Below are 20309 nucleotides of genomic sequence, written 5' to 3'. Positions count from 1 at the left end.
ATATATATATATATATATATGTATATATATATATATATATATATATATATATATATATTGTGTCGTTATTACCAATATGTGAACTCGAAAAGTGTACAGAGAGAATTTCAGCGGTCGATAAGATATAACAATTTTTTATTTTCATCGACGCATGTAGATATAATATACATTCATCGAAACGAGTCTATATGCAAAATATTGATCGAATTCATGATGAATGCTTTTGTACGTGGTAAATAATCTAGTTCACGCCTTTATTGTAGAAAATTAAATTATTCGAGGAACATCAAAATGTTCCAACCATGGAATGAACTATTCAAACTCTTTGATGCAGATTATTTGTATCATATTAAACTGTCTCGCGAAAATCGGATTACTTATTAAATCGATGGATTTCGTAGTAAAAATTGTACACTAGGTTCCCGTTTATAAATTCAAATGAATTATTATTATTATTATTATTATTATTATTATTATTATTATTATTATTCGATAATAGAGAGAACAAACAATACAATAGGATTTTTTCAACTTACACGCCTTGTTACGTAGGTCCCAGATTTTGAGAGTGCGATCGTGACTGCCCGAAACTACTTTTGAGGGTTCGCCAAGAAACTTGGCCGCCATCACCTTACCGCAATGGCCCGTAAGCGTGTGCTGAAACAGAAATGATAAAAGCCCTTTTAGAGGAAACTCCGAGATTAGCGCGAAGTAATATTGGAAAACAGTGTTCTCGGCATGAGATCAGATCAGATTAATTTCTTTCGGTCCAACGATAAGGTCCGACGAATATGAGAGAGTAGGATTATTTCGCGAGAAAAGTTTCTGAAATAATTTGAAAGAAAGGTGTGGCATCGATGACCGACGAACGGAGAAAAGAGAAAGAGACCGATTATACGGTCGATATGAAGTAGTCGCCGTAGAAGAACTCTGCTAGCCGACGCTTTGTATTTGAAGTCTTTCTTTAAACTTTTGAAAGCGACTCGTTAGTTGGTGCACGGGCTTTCATAAGTTGGTTTTCCCCTTTCTACCGTCGACTTCAACTCGGTTGCAAGTATCGACGTGTTTGAAATGGGAAATGAACGTGGACCTTACGACTCGCAAGTAGACCAGCTTCTATAAAGGAACGTTAGAACGTTATTCTTCTTGGGCGGCAAACGAGAGAACGTTATTTTTCAAGTTTTTTTCCTTCGGTCTGAATTCAATGACCCCGATTGATATCAGAAGATTTTATCATTCATAAAGGAAACATTGAAGTTATTTGATTTATTTATTTTTTTTTATTTTTCATATTACACATTTGATTAATTGTATATTAAATTTTATTATTATTTTTCTTTTTTTTTTTTCAACTCGTAGTCGTTCTATTATTTATCCATTTTTTCTTTTCTGTTTTCATTAATCTGACTTGTTCAATATTATAGATATAAATATTTTGTTTTTTAACGTATACGCACATACATAAGCTTCTTATTTTTAACGTCTAACCGATGACAAAGAATCAGTAGCTAGATACATACATACACACATACATACATACATACATACATACATACACACATACATACATGCATACATACATACATACATACAACTCGACATATAAACGATCTCATAAACATGGAGGAACGGTTTACGGTACCGATCGATATCTCGATGACATATCGAATCGTCGTTGCGACGAGCATGCATGATATCGGACAGCGGCGTTCAACGTCGTGGCTGATATACGCATCGTGGTATTATCCCCACTCCTCTTTCATCCTCGTTTTAATAGCACATACGATGACACGCGTGTAATAAACGTCGCTAGCAACGCAGCATACTACGAACGTAAACATTTTAACGCGCGAAATTTGTCTGTATCTTTGTTTCTTTCTTTATATGTTGCCTCTTCTCTTCTTCTTCTTCTTCTTCTTCTTCTTCTTCTCCATTTCGTTTTCTTCTCTTTACGCCACGTCAGCTCATAACGAGACAACGTTACTAGCGACGTCATTGATATTAATATCCCTGACCGCTTTACGAGTTAATAAATAATATCGGCGACGGAAGCTCGTCGCGTCTTGGTTGGAACAATCTAACGATGCTTATACAGCCATGTCGGTGATTACACTTTTCAGGAGAATTCTTTTCTCTTACGACCTTAAACTTTTAAAGTATAAAGCATTAAATGCATACGCGCGCGCGCGCACACACACATAGTCATGGATATGAAATAACTCGACGTATCGTATGTACAACCGATAACTGACGGACATATTTATGAGTCTATCAATTTTTCGATAACTCTGACGATAAACGAATGATTTAAGAAGACGAGGACGTATGCACGAACTTCGAGCTAATGAAATTTCAATTCGATCGGATATATCACTGTTTCGATCCTCATTTTTCTAAGGTCGTCGTCGTCGTCGTCGTCGTCGTCGTCGTCGTCATCGTTGGCGTCGTCGGCGTCGTCGTCGTCGTCGTCGTCGTCGTCGTCGTTTAATGGACGACGAGTTCGAGCGCGACATCGACAAGAGAAAAGTAGTGGAAAGAGAGAAGAGAAGAAAGATTTAGGGAGAGAGGGAAAAGGAGTAGAGAACGAACGACTCGAGGGCTCTTCCCGTGTAAGAGGGAACCATGTTAAAAAGAAGACCGCCAATTTTAACGTGCACTACCGTAGTCGAGCTCTCGCGCTCTTGAAAAATGTCCTAATGTAAATTAATGGCCCGGAAGTTTGGCCGGAATGGCTTCACCATGAAAGAAACACAGGAGAAGAGAAAGAGAAGGTGGAACGGTTAGCTTGCACCATTGAGGAAGAACTTTCCTCTCTTTCTTACATAGAAAAAAAAAAAAAGGAAAAAAAAGAAAAGGGAAGGGAGAACAGAAAGGACGAAGAAGGGACTCGAAGGGTACGTGCCATGATCTAATGTCTCGAAAAGTTAGTGGAAAGTGCGAGGGTGAATCCACCTTTAACAGCGTACGTTAAACGGCTAAGTACGCTCGCTTTTTTCAATCAACCTCTCTCCCTTTTCACTCCCTCTTCCATTCTCTCTCTCTCTCTCTCTCTCTCTCTCTCTCTCTCTCTCTCTCTCTCTTTTTTTTTTTTTACTCTTCTACAAGAGGAGAAAGTTGGAATTTTTATATCGATGTCGAACTTTTCATTGAGTTTTCCTCTGGAAATTTTTCATACCTTTATGGACGTCGTGAATAACCATTAATCAATTCAAGTAGAATCTAGATCGTCGGATGAATGAATTCAGAACGTATATCAGAAGAAATTGATCGCAATAAGAATGAGACATTATCAAGCTAATATCTAAAAAAAAAAAATATATATATATATATATATATATATATATATATATGCATAGAAAAAGTTTTATCGGTGAAGTTTTAAAAGTTTCAACGTGGGTAGCCGAAAACGTGAGTCAACGAAGAACATTCAGTACAATAAATTTACTTTTGCTTTTGTTTTCCCTTCATCCTCTCTGTAGGTAAAAGAGAGACAAAAGGAAAAAGTGTGTGTGAGAGAGAGAGAGAGAGAGAGAAAGAAAGAAATTGAGAGAGCATTACAGTGCAGCGTCCTTTTATTTCGCATCTACGCAGTGAGAGTCATCATTCTAGAAAGATACGGTGTAAGGTTTACAAAATACGCAGCTGATATCGTCGTTTTTATGAGTGAACCTACTGCTGCGTGCACTAGCTCTCTTCTTCTCTTACAGAGCCGTCTTGCGCTCGCAATAAAATCATAAACTCCTTCGTGGGTCCTACGATGAGCCCCATCGAGAGAGCGAATAGTGCGTACGTTCCGGGCGCGCTTGCCACGAGAACGCGGTTCACGAGAGATAGGGAGAGAGAGAAAGAGAGAGAGAGAGAGAGAGAGAGAGAGAGAAAGAGAATAATGGGGTGGGGACACGGGAGGGAGAATGGACGAGATCCTTCAAGTTGTACGGAGGTTCAATTAAAGACGATAAAAAGCACGAAGGAGAGTAGCCGGTAACCTTCCTGGAAAACAACTAGCGACCTCCGTTTTATTGCTCGCCGTGTTTCGCTACGTTTTTAAAGAGCGCGTACGAGTGCGAGACTCCACCGAAAAGCATTACGACTATAAAACGAATGAGAGACAAAGGGAGAAAGAAAGAAAGAAAGAGGCAGAGAAAGAAAAAGAGAGAGAGAGAGAGAAAGAGAAAGAGAAAGAAAGAGAAAAAGAAAGGAGAAAAACTTAAATCGTTTATCCACACTTTACTCTAAACAAACCGAAACAAAACCGAAACTTGCTTCTTAAAGGAGACGTATTACATAAAGTGAGATAAGAAAGAATTCTATTGCCAACATTTTTTTGTTCCTTTCTAACATTGCTATACTCAGACGGTTTGAGAAATAAAAAATTCAATCTTACCAAATAGACTTTTATTTATTTGTTTATATCATGACTCCAGAATGCGCATAATAGAGAAATGTAATAAGCGTTTGGGTTGGATCTCTTCAAAGAAACAAAAGTTGAATGCGGTATTATAATGATAGCAGAAACAATACTCTTGAGAGAATTCACCTTGTATTACTTTTATTCATTATCTTATCAATAACGATTTGAAGTAAACTTTCATTTCTTAAACTCACTTAACGAAAATTTTGAAAAATATTGCTGTTGTTGTTCCAAACAGTAAATACCAATGTTTATAAAGTTCTTTTAAATATATCCTTTCACGTTTGCCTTTTTATATTCTTTTCTTTTTTTTTTTTTTCCCCCCATAAATAAAACGATGCGATATTACGGTAGAGACCGATCCTTGTGGTGACGGGAAAGTAGCTATGGCGTCTACGGAGAAAAGTAGTACCTCGAAAGGTAGTGGGAGGACGTAAGCAAATGGGGTGTCGTTGGCTCGGCGTTGTCAATCGTTTACCGATACCTTCGTAGAAAGCGTCTCGCATCGTAGGACACGAGGAACATATATGCCCTGCGCAAAGCAATGTTTGCAAACAGTACGCATGTACGTGTACCTGCACGCGAAGCGACGGTTTGCCTATATAAACGTTCTCATCGTTTTTCACTGCCACTTCGTTAGCGGAGACCGCAATCGCAACCGTTTTCCCTGAAGCGGAACACAGCGATCGAGTGTACTCGCCCGCAGCTGCTGGACGCGGTTCAGGACGATTTATAATTACGTCCGATTGACAAAGACGTTTGCTTGTTTTACGAGGAAAGGAGCAATCGTTTCTTCTACTGTCAAGATCGAGAAAGAAGGAGAAAGAAAGAGAGAAAGAGAGAGAAAGAGAGAGAGAGAGAGAAACGAAGAACACAGACGTCGATCCGAACCGTCGTGACATTTCGTGATAAAATTTATTATGATTATCCGTGAGGTAAACTACCGTTGCTAATTTAAGATCGTAGAAGAAATTAATACGCCTACCGTGATTAATACCAAGACACGTAAATTTTACGCGAAGTTAATAGCGCTCTTTCAAAACCGGTATATGATCCACGATCAGCGTCAGCGATCTTTCCCCGCAATTATGATTCTCTTATTTCTAGCGGCGTAATGATTATAACGACGACATTAGGATGTTGATCGATAAGGAACAAAGAAAGACCAGAGAGAATTTTTTCCTTTTTCTTTTTTTTTTTTTTTTTTTTTTATCATTTTCCGACGACGACGCCCGAAGTTGAACGGTATGTGTGCGTTTTAATACGCATGCGGGTCGTCGAGTTTCGAGCTCGTATTGAAAACGCTTGTTGGACCATAGATAAACGAACGATGAGAAACATCCGTCGAATGGTATCATAATTTTATCGATATTACGGATTTTGCGAGAGTAATTCGAACATTCGCTCGTATCCTCATAACAATCGAATTTATCGTAACGTTCGTGCCATGGGTGGTAATAATTTCGCGAGAATATACGAGTCATTCGATAAGTGGGAATAATCCAACTGGTCGATTAAGCGAAACTAATAGAAACGAATATTACGATAGTACAGATAAAAATAGCTGCTGATCATTGTGTTTGTGTTCAGAATGCGTACGTAAACGTTCTTGGTTTTTATATTTTGTGGATAATTGCGAGTCGAGAAGCCATGAAAAAGTTCTCGTCACTGACGGAATACGCGCAGGAAAATCGCTGGAGGGTCACACTGAAACTCTAATTACCCCGATATATCGGCATTGACTCGCTTTAGTTCCATTTGATTTAGCCGAATATAAACGCTGTTGTAGAAGCAGCACATCGTCCGCCGTGCGTTCAGTCTAATTGCAAATCTATGATCTTCGGGGTAGCAGAACGATCGTTAAGTAGATACGTTTCATTGAACGAACACACTACGATCGACCATAGTCCTACCACATGAATGCTCGGAGATACTCGAGCATCCAAGAGAAACAACGACCTCTTCCTCGAATGAGCTTGCTCGTTTCTCTTCATTTTTCTTACTAGCCGATGGATTTATCATTTACGATCCTATGCTTGTCTTGAATTCTTGGTACGCTTCTCTTCAGTCTCTTTCCCGTTTATAAAAGAAAAATTCATTAAGCTAGGAAAGAAGATGATCTCGTGCATGAAGACCACAGTTATGACAATAACGACGACGACGACGACGACGACGAACTTGTTATTAATTTATCTTCGTGGAAAATGTTATTTGTGTTTCTACGATTTATAATGGCAACGATGTTGTAAAGGAGACAAAAGGATTAATTGTCAACGTTTCTCTTTTTCCCCAGAGTTAAAGATAATGTCGAACCGTCGAAGGTGCGTTTATGAAATATGCAAAAAGTAAGTACTACGTAACTGCATCGAAAGGAAAAGTTTGCACGGAGGGGTTGGGTCGTAACACAAAACTACTCGGAGGCTTTTATCGAAGAATACTTGGGTGCGACCCAAGTATTCAACCACTCGCCTCCTTCAACTCCTTTACCCAGAGTCTAGTCAACCTATATTTTCAAGGCTGCAACGTCGAGAAGGCGGAAAAGGCCATTTCCTCTTTCTCTCTTTCCCTTTCTTTCCAAGTTCCTCTTTTCGCGCGCACGAAACTGCATAGACATACATATACACACACACACACACACACACACAAGTGCGAACACAAACGTGTACGCTTTCTCTCTACGGTCTCTCTTTTCGCAGCACCGCGATTCTCACTTCGCTCTCGCTAACGCTCGGGGCTGTGGCTGCATCCACACACACATATACATACATAGGCACACGTGCGGGCGCGCACGCATACACACAAACATAATCCAGACTCGTGCTCGTTTCTCCCGTCTAGTTCATACTTATACAGACATATACACCCACAAATGCGCACGCATAAGGATCTCCTCTCATGTGTTCTCCTGAATTAATTCGCTCGAAAGATAAAAAAAAAAAAATAATCCTCCTGGCACCGGTGTGTATAATTAATCGTATTATCACGACGTTGTTCATTGTTACGTGTCTACCGCCACCGGAATTGTGCTATTAAAAGACTTGGATAAAATAACGCGGATGATTTTCACGAAATCGAAGAATTTGACGTAAAAGCGTGGATGAACATGACAGCCTCGTTAACGTTGTGCTTCATTTTTCCATTCTCGAAAACGATTCCATTTTCATGTGTTGTATTTCTGGTCAAATGTAACATCTAAATATTCATGCATACCTCCGGCAATTGCTCCGGGTTACGGGTCGAGTTTGAACCTAAATCAACATCGCATTATTCTATGCAACGCAAGAATGATTTATTCTACGAGATTTTGCAGGTGGTAAAAAGAAACGAGAAAACGGTTTGGACTTACGTAAGATTAACTCCTACATTACGCAAGCATAGCAATTATGCGCGCATAATAGCGCTGCGTGCATCCAAGATAGCACGATAAAACAAGCTTGTTTCGTTTGTTACGGCACAAATATTTATCCCGTACAATATGTGTGCGAGCAAGTTTTATTATAGCTCACGGCCAAAGTACTCATATGAACGGGAAACACAAGGAGTATCTCGAAACAGTTCGTTACGAGGAACGATCGAAGGAGTATTCTCTGTATAATTTCCTTTTTAATTTATTCTCGTTCCTTTTTCCGTTATCGTTTCCCATCTCCATCATGTTTTCGAAGTTTTCGTATACATATTCGTCTAAAATATCTGGATTATTTTTACCATTCGTATACGTGCGTAAATATTCCCATGAGTATGAGAACGAGATAATATAATGTATGTATTAATGAATTTATTTTAATTACTCATGGGTTCGATGTACGCGTCGACATCATTGTTTCCTTTATGTAATAACGAAAATAACGCTTACCTTCCATAAGCTTTATTTTAATTCATTCCACGAACGCAGATCTTTTTAAATGATTATTTCATTGTGGTACTCGAGTTTATTCCTCGACATTTTTTTAACTTTCATTTCGATTATTACTGCGATAACAATCTTTTTGCTAATGTGAAAGGTAATCATGAAAGCGAGGTCGAACGTGTCGTTTACCGATTTAACATAATGAATAAGTCATAACTAAAAGAGGATATCAAAGGCAGCAAAGAATTCCGACGATAAATAAGGAGGAAGAGGAAGAAGGGAAGGATAATTCTCTGGCGCCTTGCGTTTTACAACGTGGCGTCTGGCGAGCATTGTACGGGTCGTGCTATAAGGAAAGAGGGAAAAGCAAATAGAGAGTACGAGAACGAGAGAGAGAGAGAGAGAGAGAGAAAACGTTCTAAAGACGACGAAGGAGGAAAGCTGTAAGAATAATTCGAATCGATATTCAATTAACGTCTTTAAAGACCTAATCGGTCCTTCGTTATCGCTCGGTATTCGTATTTAATTATCAAGCCTTTCGACATGGCACGAACTAGGGAGAAATTAGAAAGGGAAAAGGAAGAAACTGCGAGACAAGATCTATCGACGCCTTCTTGTGATCTTCCCCTTTGAAATTCCGTTGCGATTGTATATGTAATATTCAAGGAGGTTACAAGAGCGAACTAAGAAATGACATCATTTTCTCCGTAATATCGTTCTTTAATTATGACGAATATGTTACAGAATATCGTCGATGTATATCGTCGGAGTAAAGAAATCAAGAAACGATGGTTTATGATCTCTACGAATGCTGGACGAGGTTGCAAATAATCGAAAGGTGAATCGACGTAATTGCGAGGTATCGTGACTTTCGAACGATCTCCCTTTTCGAAGGGACGAAAGATAAAATACATTTCTTAGAGTTTGTTCCGCGGCAACGCACGAAGAGCGAAGCGGTTAACTCGCCGCGGACGAACGGTAGGTCGACTGCTCTACGTACTTTGCAACGTATGTACATGTATGTACAATGTACATACATACGTACGTGTACGGTCCTCCTCCCCTCCTCCTTCTACTCATTCTCTCTCTCTTTCTCTTTCTCTCTCTCTCTCTCTCTCTCTCTCTCTCTCTCTCTCTCTCTCTCTCTCTCTCTCTCTCTCTCTCTCTCTCTCTTTCCGTCGACATCGCGAGAGAAGTTCGTTGACCGTCGAGCTCGCTTCGTCTCGCTTGGAGCCGCTCTGAACAGCGCTCTCTTTCTTCGAAGGCACTCTTCTACGGCCTTGGCGATTCAATGCCCGCACCAGATAACTCCCCTTCCAGATAATAGATTATTTCATACGTGTAACTAGTCGCTGCTAGTAGCAGCGAGTGCTTCGTCCTTCCTCCTCTCTCTTTTTCGCTCTCTCTCTCTCTCTCTCTCTTCCTTCTCTCTTTTTCTCGTACCTGCCTCCCGCGATATCTTCCTACTTCTTCAGTTTGTTTCCGACTCGACACGCACACGTGTTGTGTGTACGAGCGCTCACAGGTAACGTTGTGCGCTCATCCTCCTTCCGATTCTTCTCTTCCTTTATCATCGAGCTCGCAGCGGTGCGTGCACGCGCACGCACGCGCACGCGCGCGCGCGCACCTTCGCGAGAGCATGTCCGTATGCTACGTTACCTGCCGGCTTATACGACGACGATACCCGGAACGATCCTTCTTATCGGAATTGCACTGGTACCACGCGTAAGTTGGACGATCTCTCTCTCTCTCTCTCTCTCTCTCGATTTTTACTACAAATTTTTGACTCTAACAAATTCTCGTAACATACAAAGAACAAACAACCAGAGATTCTAATTATGTGCACGCGCGAGCTTGCGAGTTCGATGTCCGTTTTTCACGCGACGAACTCCAAGAGTGAAACGAATGCTCTCTTTCTCGATGACCTGCGATAACATCGAGCATTGTTCATTTCGTGAAGGAAAAATTCTTGAAAACTATAAAAAAATAAAGAAAGGAAGAGAGAGAGAGAGAGAGAGAGAGAGAGAAATGGAGGGAGAAAGAGAGAGAGTTTAAGAGTGAGTATATTTGAGGTAGATTGGTAAAGGCAAATATTACATAGAATGATACATCGCGTGAGTTTAAGGACAATTAACATTCGATCGATAAGCAACATTTTCCTTTTACAAAAGAAAAACCCATGGCGAGCTGATTTTTCTTCCCTTAATCCTCTTTTTCCTTTTTTTATCTCTTCCTTTCCTTTTTTTCTTCTTTCCACGATCCGTTCTTATTTTTTTTTTCTTTTTTCTTCTTTTTTCTTTTTTTTTTTTTTTTTTTGGGTCATTTTGTTTGAGAAGAAATAATCGGTCGATATCAGCCAGCTCGTGCAGTTATTGGAAATTTCTTAAAAGTTTTCACGTTGAAATTCCAACCGCGAGTAATACCAAACTAACAAAACTTTCGTTTCGTTGTTGTAAACGCGAATGGCGTGAAAATAGTTCGCTAAGCTAAATACACGCGATGTACATTACTTCTTTATCCTTTTTCCTCTCTCTCTTCTCTCTCTCTCTCTCTCTCTTTCTTTTTCTCTTAATCCCATTTTCTTTGATATAAAGGAAGCCCTATCAAGGAACATAAATCATCATCGATAAATCTCTTTTAATCGCTCAAATTTACACGATACATCTCCCTCCTGTTTTATCTAGAAGATCATTTATGTCGACGGCGTGTATAAATAGGCAAAGACTATTTGTCCTGATGGTCCTCATCTTCTTCAGAGCTGACGACAACAACGACAACAACGACAACAACGAGATACGCAAGCTTCATGTTCGCTTTATTCTCTCTGCGACGAATTCTCAAGTAACGCTGATGTCGAGCGTGCGTGAATCGCTGTCGTGCAATCTACGATTACGAGTATAATAAATTTTGCTTGACGTGGCTGAGCGAGAGAGTTGGACTTCATTGATAGGACAATGACATTCCTCTTTACACCTACGAACATTGAGGTTCTTTAAAAAGGACAAGCCACGTGTCAACGACGAGTTTCATTCTTTTATTTCTTTTATTTATCCCTTCGTAGAACAAGGTATTCTTCAAAAAGCAACGGTACGCATTTGACTTAGAATTGGTTCCGTTTCGAGAAAGAAAGAAAAAGAGAGAGAGAGAGAGAGAGAGAGAGAGAGAGAGAGAGAGAGAATTCACGCTCGATCACTTTTCACTTTCTCCGGGGAAATGTAAAATTCGTCGATACCAACAGGATCATGAAAAAGCAGGAAAGATAGGTCGCAGGAGAGATCCGCTAGCAAGTTCTCGTTCGTTGTCCTCGTCGTGGCTGGAACTCTCGATACACATATAGGGTCGACATAATTGAAATTCCAGAGAATCGGAATTCTTTCGTGGCCCGATCTACCTTCTTGTCGTATCATCGCCGCACGGAGGTCGTTGAGAAGTAGATGGAGTGCGGAAACCACATGCCAGGGGCGTGATCGTCGTTGAGGAAAAACGTGGGTAATGCGGAAAAGCAGCAGCTTCGCGGCACGATGTGGAAGGGCCGCGCTCCGACCTTAATGCAAATTCATTCGTGGATTGCACGATCGTGCGCGCTCGCACACTATCCAAACTGAAAAAGAGAGAAAAAGAGAGAGAGAGAGAGAGAGAGAGAGAGTTTACAGAGATGCGAATCATTTTCTTTCAAACGAGAAACCAAAACCACAAACGAGCGAAACAACCACAGTTTCGATGCTCTTTTTCCCTTTATATCGAAATTTCCTCATTGATACTTCGTGCGTTAATCGATTGAGATCAAAAGGTCGACGATTAAACGTAATCGTTCCAGGTCTCTTTTGCAGGACCATCTTTCACGTAGGACATATGGTCGTACCGTTATTCTCAACCATTATCGTAGACCAATCATTCTTTCCTTTTTTTCATCTTATGTCTGGAAGAAGTCGTAAAGACACGATTAAGTAGATAGATAATAAAGACATGATGTTAAGTGTCTTACGCTATTCATTACCGACTTTTATCTCCTATTAACGCCGATTAATTAGGCCTCACAAAGTTATCGAATGATTCTGGACGAACAATGGAACGATTAATTTGACGGTGATATCGGCCACCTGAGTGCTCCATTTGTTACGATACATACGTATGCATCTATGTATTTATGTATGTACGTAGGTGAAAATTATTCAACGAAAGAGATGTTAGTTGTACGGAGCGCGTGCGTTCAGAGCGATGGTGGAAATTGGCTCGGAGTAGTTTTAACGGCACCGACTATATACATACGGTAATTTTACATTCATGGAGTGGGAGTCCTGGGACTACGGTCGATTCTGTAAGTTTTGCGGTAACCGAAAAGTAGCTTTCGTGTCGACCACAGGAACGCAGGCATCTCGTATTTTTAAATGACAGGTATGAAGCGTTAATTAGAATAGAAAGCTCATCCGACGGTCGTTGACTTTAAATCGGCGTCATATAAAAGAAAAGGGTCATTGGTTAATATTTTTCGTTCGTGGTAACAACGATAATTATCAAGTAATTCTATTGCACTGACGTACACCCTTGATCAACGTTATTTTCTTAACGCCTGACTCAGTAACAATCTTGTTGATTACGAATTGGTATCTTGGCTCTTCGAGTTTCCAATTAAAATTAGCTATAATCAAACGTTTCGTAAAGAAAGTAAGAGATAGAATAGGGGGTAAGAACGGGTAGAACAGGCAATATTCCAATACTCTTTCTCTCTCCTTCGACGTCGAGCGTTTATACACAAAACGATATTCGAGGCGAGCCGGAGTTCGCGTTATACAGAAACATGCTAACGCTCGGGCGAAGCAGTCTCTTTGATAGAAAACACCTTCTCTCTCTCTCTCTCTCTCTCTCTCTCTCTCTCTCTCTCTCTCTCTCTCTCTCTCTCTGGTTTTGAAACCGTGCAAGGTGTAAAACGTTTCCGATCGAAGGCGCGTTAAAGGAAGGCATGCTGGAAGAAGACGAAGTAGACGAGAAACTAGTAGAAAACGAGTGAAAGAGTAAGAGAGAGAGAGAGAGAGAGAGAGAGAGAGAGAGAGAGAAGGAAGAAGAAGGAGTAAAAGAGAGGAAGAGGAGCTAAAGAAAAGGAGCAAAAGGGTGGAAAAATTTTGCGTCACGAACGAACAGAGTCGTGAGCACGCGTATTATATGTATATATATATATACGTGTACGTTTCGAGAAAAGGAAGATAAGGAAAAGTACGTTAGTATTGGTGAAGACCGATCCGTGGGCAAACACACGTACGTTGTTGCGAGTATAACTGTTCTGCATTTCGGAACGACCTTTACGAGCAAGAATCTCCTCTCTTTCTCTCTCTCTCTCTCTCTTTCTCTCTCTCCTTCCCTCTTTCTCTCTTTTTACCTCCTTTCACATTGCTTGGAATGCGTTCCGTTGCAAGCTCCCTTGAGTTTTTCAAAGAAATTGCTCGTGTAACGATTCGGTGGTCCATCGAATGGAGGTCAATAGTGTTAGCGTGACTCGCCACGTGCCGTTATGTTGGGCTTCTTACGTCACCCACAACCGCTTTTGTCCACCAAAACCAGTCCGCTTCTTTAAAAGCCGCTCGGTTCGCCTTCGAATTCCAAACGGTGACCAGAAGGTACGAGCAGACTCTTCTTTCTCTCTTTCTCTTTCGAAGAAGTAAAGGACTGAGAACCGGCTAACCCGTAAATCGTTAACGTTTTTTCTGCTTTCGGTTAAGATACGATAAAGGTAATAGGATGTAAAACGAGTATCCTTGTTAATATTCAAACTTCATTTGTCACAACGATAATATAATATCTACTAATTAATATGTAGATCTTCTCGTATAATGTCAAAGTAATAGATTATCTATTTTCCAGTGATATCGTTGATTTAAAGGGACAATCACAAGTAGCCTTCTGTTAGGTATTAACAATGCCTATCGAGATTTCCAACAAAGCTCTTTTGAGAGTAATCTATCCTCTTGGAATGAACGAAGTATAATCACAAGCCACTGTAATTAACTGTAATTCGCGAACGTGTATTATGGCGTCATTCTATCAGTCTGTGCGTTTCGTTAACTGAGAGATATTGTACCAATAATCGTAATAATAGCTAATTGTTACAGCTGACCGTATTATCGGTACATAGTATTTCAGACCTCTTGAATAATGGATGATATTGTAAAGCAACACGAATGGAGCCGGTAGAAAATCAAGAAAAAGAAAATAAAGAATGAAGACGTCGGCTTAATCGTTAAAAGGGAATTGCCGACTGGTCCCGCTAATTCGCAATTTCGATAAAGTATGTTTACAAATGCTCTTCTTTTAATCGAAATATTATCAGAGTTAAAAGTCTCATATTTCGCTAGCAAATTCGTTGGTTTTCCCTGTATAACATCGACGTGGCATATTGATAATTGAGGGCATGCGGAATAAATTGACGGGCAATTGGAAAAAACCATCTCGTTGTACGTACGGTTGTATAGACATATACGAGTTGTTTTTTTTATATTCGACGGGCGACGATTATTTTCGTTTTTACTTCACGTGCATTTTTATATACGCATTGATAGTCGAGGTTCTATTAAAAAAGAATTCACGATTGAAATGGAGATGACTCGTTCGCGCGAAAATTATTTGTTTCTATGGTTCGATAACTAAATTATTATGAAACGCAAGTAAATAACAAGATTTCCTATCGTCTCGTTATTATGGAAACACGAGAATGCTCGTGATACATTTGGATGTAGTATGAGAAAAAGAGTGGTATTGATGTACCGTGTTTAAGAGAAACGTTTCTAGCGGATAGATAGTCTTGCCCCGACTACCTACCGTAACTTCTTATTCTAATACTCAAGATCGTAGCTCTGTTACGGCTGGTATATCGAGATAATCGGGATACGATTATTATATTTAGTTTATCGTGACACCCGATCGGCTGGCGAGCGTACGATCGAGAGCGAAGATAAACGTATCCAAAATTCACGAGGCAGAGAGAACAAAGGGACGGGAGAAACACGTAGAATCCATAGTCGTTCTTGTTCACGGTAGGAGCGTACGAAGGAAGAGGAGGAGAACGCGCGATGCATAACTCGTTTGTCGGCTTGCGAAGTCCGAGTCAGATTTAAGTTATTTTTAGTATTACCATATATTTCCACTCGCATTCTACGTTCGAGCGAAAAATGAAAAATTATCGAAGAAGAACGAGATTAGAGAAAACAAATAGAGGATGAAGTAATGAAGTAATCCTAATGAAGATGCACTTAATAAATTGACGTACGGTTAAAAAGACACTCCCAGTGATTGCGACCACTCTTGTGGTAGCAGGTACGCCTTAGAATTTCTAATACGCTCTCATACGCTAACTTCTTACAAGATCAGCTTTTCCACAGAGACTAAGAAAAAAAGGAGAGACTCAGTCCCGGTTCGTACCGGGCCCATGCATCAAGTCTGTCTTTGCGTCGAACGTACAGTCTGCTTCTAAATCGAATGTTTAGAACTCGGCAAGAACTCGATTGCTATTTCGTCAACCTTTAAACTCTCGATATTATCTCTCCCGTTGAGCTCTCATTTACTTTTTAACGCGTGAACATTCGCAATGATCGTATCGTTCGAACGATCTCGCGTGTCATCCGGATGAGAAAATCATGATGAAAATGTGCTAGGTCATCGATTCGATCGCGGACTGTACGAGAGAGGAGTATAATTTGTTTCGATATCAACGTCGACGGCGTAAAGGCGTGGGCGATCTCAGAGTGACGCATTGTAGCACGATAAAGAGAGAGAAAGAGAGAGAAAATACGAAAGATCTATATAGAATAAAAAAGGAAGTGGACAGAGTTTTATAGCCGACGAGAAGAACGTTCATGGTGGGGATGGCCGATCATCGACCGGCAAATTTTTGTTCGAAAAATTGATTTGTCATTATTCCGTTTGTAACAGCAGGCAGTTGTTACGGCAATGCACGTGACAACGAACGATCGTGTCAAGAAACGGTAGTCTAATATTCGCATTAGACGTCTTCCTTTTTAGATTTGTAAGGCTATTTTTTTCTTTCTTTCTTTCTCTCTCTCTCTCTCTCTCTCTCTCTCTCTCTTTCTCTCTTTTCTCTCTTCTCTCTCCAACACGCTTTACACGTTTCCTTTTTACTCTCGCGAAAAGTTATAATTAATATGTTCTACGTATATTTTGGACATTATCCACCCCAAGCGACATTCGCTTTCGCGTCTAGCTGCAATAATTATTTGTTCGCATTTGTCCGCGTCCGCCGAAGAAGTTTCCCAAGGAAGGAAAAGCACCTTCGTGAGGCGAAGTTTCGCTCGGATTATCGCGCTCGGATTCATTATACTCCGGATACACTGCTACTTTGGCTCGTACGCGCGAGGGAGGGGCCAGAGGAAACTTATACATAAATCCTCGTCTTCTACTAGCATCAAGAACAGGAATACCACCACCACCATCACTTCGATAGCACCCCACGTGGAATTCTCGCGCGTTCATCGCGTGCGTGTGTCGCACTGAGAGAGAAGGAACGAACACGAATTTGCTTGGCACGTCTCGTCTTCTCCTGGCGCTCCTTAATGACGGCTGGAAACTAATTAATAAAGCGGACGATGATAAACAGCGATATACGATGTAGCGCGAAGGAACGAGAACTTGTCGCTGTTTCCTTCTCATAGACGTAGGAAAAGAAAATTCGCTATCGAATTCACAACAGCGTATTATTTTCAGATATTCTTTCTTTTTTTTTTTTTATTTTCCTCATCTTCGAATTAAAGATCCTTTCGAGTTCTTGGATGCATTTTCAAGAGAGAAAAAAAAAAGGAAAAGAAAAAGAAATACATAAATAAATAAAAGAAAAAAGAAAGAAAGAATTCGTACTATCTCCGACGTTCTACTCGAACTATCTATTATCAAAGATTTTGAAGTGTATGCGATTAAATACGAATTCCTTGGGATTATTTGCAAGTTTTGGATACCCACGTGCAACGTGGAAGAAACCAAAGTATCGAGCATAACTTCGTAAGGAAGAAGCGGAGACGTTAAAGTAAATTCCCATAAAAATCAAAGTCTCAAATAAACAGATTTTATTTCTTCTAAAATAGACCATTTTACGATCGTTATACTTGCGTGTCTATTCTCGATGCTTAGATAAATCTAGTGACAATCAGATAAGATCTCGTAAAAAGTGCCAAGCGAGGAAGAGTCTTTTCTTATTCCCTTCTCAAGAGTTATGTGGATTTTTGCGAAGACGTTGAGTCTTCCCTTTGTCCCCTCCTCCCTTTTCCCTTCTCCATCTCTCTTTTCACTCGACAAGCTTATCACGAGGACACCGTGTTTGCAGCCGCTGGAACTGATGAGGTCTTTAGCTGGCGCGGTCTCTCGCTTGATGGATGCCAAGAGGATACGAGTTTATGTCGCGCCTGTAAACCTTCCCTTTCATAAAGATCCATAAGCAGGATTACAAACAGAGTCAATTAGGCCGCAAGTAGCGACCGGTCTCGTCGAGAGAAAGAGGGAAGATAGAGAGAGAAAGAGAGAGTCAGCTAAAGCCCATTAAAGATCGTTTCTTCCGCAGACATCGGAAGCACTCGAGTAGAAGGATAGAGGGGAGTAGAAAAAAAGAAAAACACAAGAAAACGAAGAAGGTCTTGTTTTTTACTTAGAAGATGCTGCTAACCAAGAGGCCTGAAATCTTTCCTTGGATCGGTCTTCTTCTCGTAACTCAAAAACAAATAATACGCATTTGTCTATCTATACCAAGTTCCAACGTAACTTGAACATTTATCGCTTTTCAACTATCGTAAAGTCAACCGACGATATTTGAGTAATTTATCGAGAGTACCAGTAAACGCTATAATTAGTCATAAACTCATGTATACCAAAGGTAAGTAGTAAGGATGCGTCGCGTGCGGCCTCCGCAGTACATCCTTTTTTCCACTTTCAAAACGTTTTAATTAGTTGAACGAACGAAAAACTTGAGGCACATTAAGAATTTACACAAAAGCATTAAATCGTTTATTATACGTCCGAGAGATAAAGACCACTTACGATCACTTGACAAAAAGTGAGTTAAATGCTCGTCCTTGTTACCCTCGATTAAAATAGTTTCGAATATACATATATATATATATATATATATATATATATATATATATATATATACACAACATATGCACGTGCGGAGATAGGATGAATATAATTAGATTGGTAAACTTGCTAATCGAGTAAACGAGCATGCCGCTAGTTTAGCGTTGGGTCAAGAGTAACATGGGAGTTCTAGAAACGGTATGTGATTAGAAAATTAAACGAATTTGATGGTTTGAAATCGATCTACGAATCGTTCCAATATATCACCATAGGTATGTAGAGATAGAGAAAAAGAGTGAGTGAGTGAGAAATAGAGAGAGAGAAAGAGAGAGAGAGAGAGGGAGACAGAGGGAGGGAGAGAGAGAGAGAGAGAGAAAGAATCATCTGTTTCACGCTCGTCATAGGTTATTGTACACGTTCGTTCGCGATCAGTGTATTTAACAAAGTAAAAAATCGATACTGGAAAATACGAAGACAAAACCAATGGACAATTCGAAACGACTACGTTTGAATTCCGTCCAGCACGCCAAAGCAATAGAATTCACATACATACATATATACATACATACATATATACACATACATACATACATACATACATACATACACACACACGCGCGCACGTATGCACGCACGCATATATATATATATATATATACATATACAAATAGAACGATCTCTTTGTGTGTCCGGCACGAACTAATTGAAAACAGGAAAGCTGTTTGGACTTAATGATTTTATAAACTTCTCACTATTTCGTAGTCGCGTCAACATTTGTTTTTCGATCGGTCGATTAACTTTGAGTGATTTCGAGCGATGCTTTACGCGTCACCGAACAGGAAACGAGCTCGGAATGCTGGAAAATCTTTTTCCTTCGGCTCTCCATGTTTACACGCGTCCTCTCGTTTATGTCGGGTTAAGTAAACGAGACACGGATGCACCATTCTTCATCGTTCCAATGCTACTTCGTATTTCCCCTGACATTCTGTTCGTCAATTAATAATAATAAAATAAAAACACGTACTTAATTCGAATCTTTATTATTATCTTACAGTCGTGTCTCGTATATATTCAGTCCTTTCAATGCTTTTTCTTAACGTCCGTTATTGTTACATTAGACAGAATTATTTTCTAATCATTTTATTATCATTATATTGTACTATGTTATATGTACGCATGTATTATATTACGTTTCATAGAAATAATATTGTTATATAGAACACAATCAATTGTCCGTTCGTTCGTTTGACCTCAAGCGAACGTTTGTATAATAGTTATATGTACAAACGTACAACACTCATATATGCACGACCTTTGTATTGAGGTTCATCGTTCTATAAAAGAGAATCATTCGGTTGTTGGCGTTTACGCAAGTTGTATATTATTGTATTATTTCGTATATCTCTCTAGTAGTTCTCTCTCGATCTTTTCGACTACCGTTTGACGATCATGATCGTCAGGTTGCATTGTTGTGAATGCAACTATGACGTTACATGTTCACGCTTGTGAATGCAACTATGACGTTACATAGAAAAACGAAGAGACTCGATCGATCGAAGTCATTTACATTTCTCGATTGTATATAATACGATCATTTGACCATTGAAAGAACCGCAACATTTTGCCGTTACGAGTGTAATACGTACATTCGTCAACAAGAACGTGATAAAGTTTATGACTTCGACGATCGAAACTGCATTTTTCACCGTCAAAGTTTATATCTCTCTTGCAGTATCAACACCCACGACAAGTATAATGACGTCGTTGGAAGGTGTCTAATGAGTCGGACCGTTCGAAAAATAGGTAGACAGTTTTGGTACTTTAATCGCCATAAACTAAAATTCCTATTTTCATTGAGAGAGAAAGAGAGAGAGAGAGAGAGAGAGAGAGAGAGAGAGAGAGAGAGAGAAAGAGAGTGGAGAGAGAAGTAGAAATCGTTTATTGACGACGCATCGTGTTGCAAATTGCACAACGTACCTCACG

At 39.9% G+C, this 20309-nt stretch overlaps 1 protein-coding gene across 2 annotated transcripts in view; it reads right to left on the bottom strand.

The window, feature by feature from the left end:
• LOC124946900 (autophagy-related protein 16-1) overlaps positions 1 to 20309 on the bottom strand; it is a 341231-nt gene that overhangs the window by 22723 nt on the left and 298199 nt on the right. For both annotated transcript variants that reach the window (XM_047488315.1, XM_047488316.1), the window contains one exon: positions 537 to 657. In XM_047488315.1, coding sequence (XP_047344271.1) covers positions 537 to 657 — 121 coding nt within the window. The remainder of the gene's footprint in view (positions 1 to 536; positions 658 to 20309) is intronic.

Source organism: Vespa velutina, chromosome 2 (genome assembly GCF_912470025.1).
Source record: "Vespa velutina chromosome 2, iVesVel2.1, whole genome shotgun sequence".
NCBI lineage: Eukaryota > Metazoa > Arthropoda > Insecta > Hymenoptera > Vespidae > Vespa > Vespa velutina.
Note: the sequence above shows the minus strand (reverse complement) of the source record. Positions and strands in the feature narration are given on the sequence as shown.